The sequence below is a fragment of the Odocoileus virginianus genome, unplaced genomic scaffold (genome assembly GCF_023699985.2).
Source record: "Odocoileus virginianus isolate 20LAN1187 ecotype Illinois unplaced genomic scaffold, Ovbor_1.2 Unplaced_Scaffold_16, whole genome shotgun sequence".
Lineage (NCBI taxonomy): Eukaryota > Metazoa > Chordata > Mammalia > Artiodactyla > Cervidae > Odocoileus > Odocoileus virginianus.
Genome location: NW_027224278.1, coordinates 343,096 through 352,842, shown reverse-complemented (window position 1 = coordinate 352,842; position 9,747 = coordinate 343,096). Strand labels below are relative to the sequence as shown.

General features: G+C 37.6%; 1 protein-coding gene across 2 annotated transcripts in view; it reads right to left on the bottom strand.

The window, feature by feature from the left end:
• Nucleotides 1–4,066: 4,066 nt before the first annotated feature.
• Nucleotides 4,067–9,747, bottom strand: part of TMLHE (trimethyllysine hydroxylase, epsilon) — a 58,236-nt gene continuing 52,555 nt past the window's right edge. For both annotated transcript variants that reach the window (XM_020912584.2, XM_020912585.2), the window contains 2 exons: nt 6,883–7,021; nt 4,067–6,096 (listed from right to left, as the gene is read on the bottom strand). In XM_020912584.2, the coding sequence (XP_020768243.2) occupies nt 5,965–6,096; nt 6,883–7,021 (271 nt within the window). In that variant the 3' untranslated portion in view covers nt 4,067–5,964. The remainder of the gene's footprint in view (nt 6,097–6,882; nt 7,022–9,747) is intronic.

Sequence of the window (9,747 nt, the reverse complement as noted above, 5' to 3'; positions counted from 1 at the left end):
CCTAGGTAATATACATGTTTCAATGCTGTTCTCTTGAAACATCCCACCCTCGCCTTCTCCCAGAGTCCACAAGTCTGTTCTATACATCTGAGTCTCTTTTTCTGTTTTGCATATAGGGTTATCAAATCTCAAAAATATACAAGCAACTCCTCCAGCTCAACTCCAGAAAAATAAATGACCCAATCAAAAAATGGGCCAAAGAACTCAACAGACATTTCTCCAAGGAAGACATACAGATGGCTAACAAACACATGAAAAGATGCTCAACATCACTCATTATCAGAGAAATGCAAATCAAAACCACAATGAGGTACCATTATACGCCAGTCAGGATGGCTGCTATCCAAAAGTCTACAAGCAATAAATGCTGGAGAGGGTGTGGAGAAAAGGGAACCCTCTTACACTGTTGGTGGGAATGCAAATTAGTATAGCCACTATGGAAAACAGTGTGGAGATTCCTTAAAAAGCTGGAAATAGAACTGCCATATGACCCAGCAATCCCACTTCTGGGCATACACACCAAGGAAACCAGATCTGAAAGAGACACATGCACCCCAATGTTCATCGCAGCACTGTTTATAATAGCCAGGACATGGAAGCAACCTAGATGCCCGTCAGCAGAGGAATGGATGAGGAAGCTGTGGTACATATACACCATGGAATATTATTCAGCCATTAAAAAGAATTCATTGGAATCAGTTCTAATGAGATGGATGAAACTGGAGCCCATTATACAGAGTGAAGTAAGCCAGAAAGATAAAGACCATTACAGTATACTAACACATATATATGGACTTTAGAAAGATGGTAACGATCTTAGTTTTTTGAATGAAAAAATGGAGATCCTCTGTCCCCGCAGCAGGTCACTGCTGACTCATGCTTCTGGAGACTCTCAGACACTCAAAGGCAGGTCTGGCTCAGGCTCCTTTGAGGATCACTGCTCCTTTCCCTTAGTCCTGGTGCATCTTTATTGCTGCCCTGCAAATAGGCTCACCAGTACCATCTTTCTATATTCCATACACATGCATTAATATACAATATTTAGTTTTCTCTCTCTGATTTACTTCACTATGTAACAGTCTCTAGGTTCATCCACCTCATTAGGACTGACTCAAATGTGTTTTTTAATGGCTGAGTAATATTCCATTGTATATATGTACCACAACTTCTTTATCCATTCATCTGTCTGATGGACATCTAGGTTGCTTCCATGTCCTAGTTATTGTAAATAGTGCTGCAAACATTGGGGTACATGAATCTCTTTCTATTATGATTCTCAATTTCTAGATAGACTTCTTTGATGCACAAAAGTTTTTGATTTGGATAGTGTCCAATTTATTTTTTCTTTTGTGCTTGTGTTTTTTGCTGTCATATTTTAGTAACCATTGCCTAATTCAAAGTCATGGAGATTTACACATTTTATTACAAACATTTTATAATTTCAGCCCTTTACATTTTGGTCTGTGATCCATTTAGTGTTGATTTTTTTTTTTTACTTGATGTGAAATTAGGGGTCCAAATTAATTCTTTTGTTTATGGATATCCTCTCATCTCACCAGCATTTTTTGAGGAGTTTAGTCATTCCTCTACTGAATGATCTTGGCACCCTCATTGAAAACCAACTATTTACAGACACGTGGATTTATTTTTGATTTGAAATCCTGAAACATTGGCCTATATGACTGCCATTATGCCAGCACCACACTTTTTAGAATTGCTATAGTCTTGTTAGAAGTTCTTAAATTAGGAAATGTGTGTTCTCCAGCTTTGTTCTTCTTTCTCAAGATTATTTTGGCTATCTTCCTTCCTTGCATTTCCATATGAATTTTAGGACCAGCTTTTCAGTTTTTACAAATAAGCCAGGTTAGACTCTAACAGGCATAGCACTGAATCTGTATATCGCCTGTGGGATTACGGCCATCTTAACAATATTATATGTTCAATCCACTTACATGGGATGGGTTTACATTTCCTTGGGGCCTCTTTCATTTCTTTCAGCAACATTTTGCAGTTCTTAGAGTACAAGTCTTGCACATTTTCTGTTAAATTTATTTCTCAGTATTTTATTACTTTTGACAATACTGTAAAATGAATTACTTTCCTAAACTCATTTTTAGTTGTTCATTGCTAGCATATAGAAAGAAGCATAATTGATTATTGCACATTGGCCTTGGATTCTGCAACTTTGCTGAGCTCATTGCATATATAAATAGGTTGTTGTGGGTTTTTTTGTGGATTCTTTATTGTTTTATATATACAAAAAGCATGTCATCTACAAATACAGATAGTTTTCCTCATTCCTTTCTAGTCTGGATCCCTTTATTTTTCCTGCCTAATTGCCCTGACTAGAGCTTTGAATACAATATTGAATAGAAGTGACAATAACATTGCTTCTCGGCCATTTGGCTAAGATCAAGTGTAGAAGTGACAACAACAGACATCCTTGTCTTGTTCCTGATGCTAGAGGGAAGCCATCTACTCTTTTACCATTAAGTATGATGCTATCTGTGAGTTTTCCATTAGGTGCTCTCTATCAGGTTGAGGAAATTCCCTTCTATTCCTATTTTGTTGAATTCATTTTTATGAAATAGATGCTGGATTTTGTTGAATTCATTTTTATGCAACAGGTGTTGGATTTTGTCAAATGCCCCCCCACATCTATGAGATGATCATGAGCGCCTTCTCCATATTCTATAAATATGGTGTATTACATTAATTGATTTCCATGTGTTGAACCAACATTGTATTCATGGAATAAATCTCACTTGATCACCATGTATGTGCTGTGCTGTGCTTAGTAACACAGTTGTGCCAAACTTTGTGCAACCCCATGGACTGTAGCCTGTCCAGCTCATAGGTCCATGGGGTTTCTCCAGGCAAGAATACTGGAGTGGGTTGCCATGCCCTCTTCCAGGGGATCTTCCCAACCAGTGATCGAACCCAGGTCTCCTGCATTGCAGGTGGATTCTTTACTGTCTGAGCCACTAATTCTGATTCTTTTCTTTCACCACCTGAGAAGTGTCATGCCAGTTCCTTCTGACCTCAGTGGTTTCTGATGTGAAATTCATGTAACTCTGTTTTCCCCATACATGAAAGATATTGTTTCTCTCTTGCTGCTTTCAAGACTTTTTTCTAGGCCTTTAGTTTTCAGAAGTTTGACGGTGGTGTATCTTGATGTGGATTTCTTTGGGCTTAATCTATTTAGGATTCACTCAACTTCTTCAATCTGTACATTTATGTCTTTTGCCACACAGAAAATTTTCAGCCATTATTTCTTTGAATACTTTCCAGTCCCACCTTCTTTCTCCTGTCCTCTAGCACACCAATGAGAAAAATCTCAGCCCTTTTGTTATATGCCCACAGGTCCCCAAGGCTCTGTTTATTTTTCCCCCTACTCATTTGGGTCCCAGCCACATGTTGTAACCAGCCCTGTATGGTTCATGGTCTTAATGTAGTTCTGTTTTCAAAGACTTTGCAATGTTATTCGGTTTGGATTCTTTTCCATTATAGGTTATTGCAAGATATTGAATATAGTTCCCTGTGCAGTTAGTAAGCTCATATATGATAGTATGTATCTATTAATCTCATACTTCTCATTCTCCTCTCTTTCCCCTTTGGTAACCATAATTTTGTCTTCTATGTAAGTATGTTTCTGTTTTGTAAATAAGTTCTTTTTTTTTTTAAGATTTCTCATATAAGTGATATCATATACTTGTTCTGGAGAACAGAAAAAATGGAGTCTTTGCCAGCAGAGCAAAGTAGATACTCTACACTATTACCATAATGATTTAGGCTAGATGTCTTGTGAGTGGGGGCAGATTGTAACAGATGTGGAGGATTTTATAATTATAACAAAGGGCTTCCCAGGTGGCACAGTGGTAAAGAATCCACCTGCCAGTGCAGCAGACATAAGAGATGTGAGTTTGATCCCTGGGTCGGGAAGATTCCCTGGAGGAGGGCATGGCAACTCACTCCAGTATTCTTGCCTGGAGAACCCCATGGACAGAGGAGCCTGGTGGGCTACAGTCCATGGGGTTGCAAAGAGTCAGAGACACAACTTAGCGACTAAACAACAACAAATACTCTTTAATACATGAATTTAATCATCAGTCCTTTGACCTAAGAGGAAAACACTTTTCATGGGAGACCCCTAAGGATTCCTATGCAGTACAATTAAAATGCAGAAATATTTGAGAACATAGTTTGGTGCCCTGGATGGGTCAATAAAATAATTCATAAATTGTTAAATGTGAACTAAGAACTTTCTGTAAACATCAGATTAGGCTCTATTCCCTGTCAGAGAATACTGACTTTGATTTGTGACTCCTATCCTCACTAATAATGCTTTTTTCCTCTTACATACATCCTAGCCTGGATTGTCTTACATCATTCTATAGCAGTCAATGTGGTTATTGTACAACTTCATTTTCAATAAAGCCAACAGAAAATAAATCTCAAACCTATCCTTCTGTCTCTCTCTTTTTCCCCTTCTCTCTCTCCACATATAAAGGAAAATCATTAAAAATAAAAGAAACTAATTATACTTAACCCAGTCAAATCTTGGCAGTTGACATGTAGAATATTTTAAGACAGAAAAAGAGAGCAGCAGAAATGGAGGAAAACATTGCATCATAAATTCCTTCAAAAATTAAAATGCAAGTTTGGACAGTAATCTCCACTGTGTTTTGTGTGCATGTGGGCATGCACATGCATGTGTGTATGTGTGTGCATATGTGAATTATCATATGGAACCTCAGAAATCTCTAAAATCCTTTGTGTAATTATCCCTCACAGAATTACCAAACGGATGGGTTTGTTCCACAGGAACTATTGTGATTTCTTAGTTTTACTCCTTGAGAGATGATTTAGAAGAGATAATTCTTCTCATAAGATAAAATACTATGTATTCAGTTCCCACCTTATCACTGAGCTTGTGCTATGAAGCAATTCCTACAATATCTGTAGTTCTAGGAGATCACAGAAAAAAATTAAAGCTTTCAGTTAAACCAAGGGGACCCTAACCAGGTGAGGAACCAGGCCACACAGCAGCAGCTGAGCAGTGGGTGAGTGAGCGAAACTTTCTAAGTATTTACAACCTTTCCTCATTGTTGCACTTGAATTGTCTCGAAACCACACCCCCCCCCTACTCCTGCCACCCTGGCCCAGTTGGTGGAAAAATTGTCTTCCACGAAACCAGTCCCTGGTGCCAAAAAGGTTGGGGACTGCTGCTCTAGGCCTCTGGTTCTCAAAGTGTAGTGTAAAGACACCTGGAGTAGTCCCTGAGATTCTTTTAGTCGGTCTGTGTATTATTAATAAAAATATTTTAAATAACAATATTAAGATGATATTGCCTTTTCCATTTAATTATCTAATGAACGTACAGAAGACTTTTCCAGAGGCTATATGACATGTGATGAAGTCATCTCTCTGATAGATGTATGCTATTTTGTTCTTAAATTATAAACATTTCTAAGTCTTCATATCTAATATAATTAGTAGCAATAGATATAACCCACCTCTAAGCACTTTTTGGTGTCCTCAATAGCGTTGAAGTGTTTGGATGTCTTAAGACCAAAAAATGTTGCAAATTTCAGCTCTAGCTAGACTGCATTATTCCTCTAATTCTCTTCTTTCTGATAGATCCTGTTGAAACAAAATTTTACCTAGTGACTATTATTCTTTCTCATCAATGTGATGATTATATTTCTGAAGAAGATTGACCAAAATTACATCAAAAGATCTAAAAACCAAATGAGTCCACGTTGTAACTTGGGGAAGAGAGATATCATACGAGATGGTCTCTCTAAGGTTTTCCTTACTAGAAAAAGGGGAGGATTTTCTTTCATGTGATGATGTGAGGAGACAATTTGAAGTTGGTATTGACACAATATTATTCTGCTGATATGAAATGAAATTCTGATAGTCAGGGTGTCAGGCATGTTCATAATCTCAATGCCATCAATTTTAAGCCTGAAGGCCCAAGAGACGAGCAGTGTTTAATACATCATCCCTTGTTAAATAGCAGCCACAGAGTTGGCGGTAGCCTGTGAAGGATTCCCTGCCATGTAGGACACGCCAGTTGTCTATAAATAGGACCTGTGAACAGGGAAAAAAAGAGAGGAAAAATACTCAGAACAAGTGCAGACCACAGGAATCATAAATCAGAAGAGATCATTTAAAATAAAAATTTTAGGTTGTTCTCTGATTACATTTAATGAGATTTTTTTTTAATTTTGAGATTAAGTCAACATTTGACTCCAGTAATCTTGCCTGGAAAATTCCATGGAGGAGCCTGTTGGGTTACAGTCCATGGAGTCACAAAGAGTCAGACACGACTGAGTGACTTCACTTTCTTTCTTTCTTTAAACATGTGACAACTAGGATGTGCATAGCTCTGTATTAGGATAAATGGAAATAACAAAGGCAACAGTAGATAACAGGCCCTGTATCTGAGGAGGTTCTATTTCTCGAGTAATTATTCTTTTATCAAAGCAAACCAGATCATTGGTTTCTTTTGTTCTTTTCTTTTAATTCTCTCTCTCTCTCTCTCTCAAAGAGTTACTGTTTCACTGTCTTACACTAAGCTAGAGATATTCTTTATCCAGAGGAAATATGAAGAGCCAAAAAAAAAAAAAAGGAATCATGAAGTCAGCTGGACCCTTAGGGACTATCAAGTTCAACTCACTCCTGATACAAATAGAACCATTGATGGGTAGATACTCGGGGGAGCCTGCTTCCGGGTCATTCAGTAAGTGAGTGGTAGGAGCAGGGCCAATACTCAGGACTCCCTTCTTTTTTTTCCTTTGTAACATTTTGACTCATATATTCAATAAATCCTCATTCCTCACTGCTTACGTGACGTCTATTGAGCTTGGCACCCACCTTGCCAGGCTTGAGTTTGACCCAAAACTCATTCTCAGGCCTCCTCAACTCTCTGGTTAGAGTCCGGTGTGCTGTATACCAACGATGGACAACGTCATAAGGTACGGTATTTATGACAGCCCGGTCATAGTTGTTGTACCTAAGGTGAAATTGTGAGAAAGAAAGATTTCCCCCAAAACATATTAAAACATCTGTTGCTGATGGGGCGATTTTATATAAGGCTTTACCTATATTCATTACTTGTCCATTGATGATGTGGCAATAATAAGCTAATGTTCTCTCAAGACTATAAGATTTTTAAGAAGAGTTCCACTGCCTGTTGATCATATTTATTTTTTCCTTTGAAAAATCTGAGGGTAGGGGATAGAAGAAAGTTCTAGCTGGTTTCTACCATCTTAGAATATTATGTTTTGTTTGTTTTTATATATTTTTTGGCCACGCCACATGGCATGTCTTTCACCTCACCCAAGGATAACTGTTATACCGTCATGACTTCTGTCACCACAGATTAGTTTTGCTTATTTATAAAACTTTATATAAATGGAATACTATAGTATGTACTTTTTTGTGTCTGGCTTCTTTCATTTAATGTTATATTTAGAAGATTTATCATTATTGTACCGCATGTCAATAGTTCATCCTTCATGTTGAATAGAATTTTATTGTGGGACTATACCACAATGCATTCATCCATTCAAGGTTTCCCTTGTGGCTCAACTGGTAAAGAATCTCCTGGCAGTATGGGAGACCTGGGTTCGATCCCTGGGTTGGGAAGATTCCCTGGAGAAGGGAACAGCTGCCCACTCCAGTATTCTGGCCTGGAGAATTCCATGGACTGTATAGTCCATGGGGTCACAAAGAGTCGGACATGACTGAGGGACTTTTGGGCACGACTGAGGGACTTTCACCCATTTATCCATTCTATTGATAGATGTGTAAGTAATTTCCAGTTTGTAACTATTACAAATAGTGCTGGAGGTTCTGGTCTATAATAGAAACAAATCTACAGTTACACAGAGAACAACTCCCTATGAAAGAAATCTGGAAACTGAGTGACTCCTACATATTGGTGAATGAGAAATAAAAAAATATCAAAATGGATAGGAAAGGCTGAGACAACTCAATAATGAAAAGTCAATCCAGTGCAAAAGTGGGCAAAATATCTAACTAGTTACTTAGGAAAAGGAGATATATGAATGGCCAATATGCACGTGGAAATAAGCTCAACATCATCAGTCACCAAAAAATACACATTAGAACACCAAGGAGATATCCAGTATAATGGCTACAATTAATGACTGAAAACACCAAGTATTAGCAAGGATATGGAGAAGCTACAACTTTCATACATTGTTGACAACTGTAAAATGGAACACATGCTTTAGTAAAAGTTGCTAATGAAACTAAAAAGTCACGTACTCTATGATCCAGCAGTTCCACTCTTAGGTATTTATCTGTGTGAAATGAAAACACATATCTACAAAGATAGTTTTACATGAACATTGATGGCAGCTTTATTCAAAATAATCCCAAACAGGAAACAGCCCAGGTGTTTATTCATAAAAGAATGGATTTGTTCCAGGATGCGAATTTCTAGACAGGCAAAACAAATCTATGGTGGTAAAAAATAAAAACAGATGTTTCCTCTCAGTGTGTGTGTAGGGTTGGGCTGACAAGGGGTATAAAGGTACTTTCTGCAGTGATGGTAATAGTCTGTATCTTGATAGACATTTGGGTTACATAGGTGTATGCAGTTTTAAAAACTCAGCAAGCGTATATTCAATATTTATACCAACATTGTAGGTATATACATTGTATGTATATTTTATATCAAAATTAAACATCTGTAAACAAATATTGAATTTTAGACTTAAGGTTATAAATGTTGAAGTATATTGGGAGACAGATACCTTCAATGTTTTGTGCAATGTATCAAAAATAAGATTAATTTATAAACAGAAGGGTTATAATGATTCATGTCAATGTATGGCAAAAATCACTAAAATATTGTAAAGTAATTAGCTTCCAACTAATAAAAATAAATGAAAAAAAAAAAAACAGAAGGATAGAAAGATAGGTAGATTGGTAATAAAGCAAGCATGTACTGCACTGTGCTTAGTCGCTCAGTCATGTCTGACTCTTTGCAACCCCATGGACTGTAGCCTGCCAGTGTTCCTCTGTCCATGGGGATTCTCCAGGCAAGAATACTGGAGTGGGTAGCCTATCCCTTCTCCAGGGGATCTTCCCACCCAGGAATTGAACCAGGGTCTCCTGCATTGCAGGTAGATTCTTTACCAGCTGAGCTACTAGGGAAGCCCAAAGCAAGTATAGCAATATCTTAATGGTAGAATCTCAGTGGTAGGTATACAAGTTTTCCTTGTAAACGCTTTTAACTTTTTTGTATTTAAAAGTGTTCATAATAAAACGTTGGGGAAAATATTGAGCACCTACTCATTGTTCTAGGCAATTGAGACACAAGAGATGACGGAGGGAGAGTTTTCCAGTGGAGCTTATCCCAGGGAAGTGATTTAGGATTTATGTAGTTCCTACTACAATACAGGGGCAACAATTTATTTTTATCTTCACAATTGTGTGTGAAGGAGCAGGCTTGAAATGAGTGGAGATGACAAGTTCAGTTTTGCATATGATGTGCTTTATGAATGTACAAGATACTAGGTGGCAATATACACAGTTCAGGAGAAATGCATAAAAATGGACAAGAGTCAAATGTTGTGGTTATCATGCCTTTAGGCACCCTAGCTGTTTGATCACTGAGCACAATTTAATAACTGTTTTTGGTTTAAAAGTGTTTTCATTTTTAAATGCTATGTGAAATATCTGCCCCTCCAATCTAGTGTTCCTTGG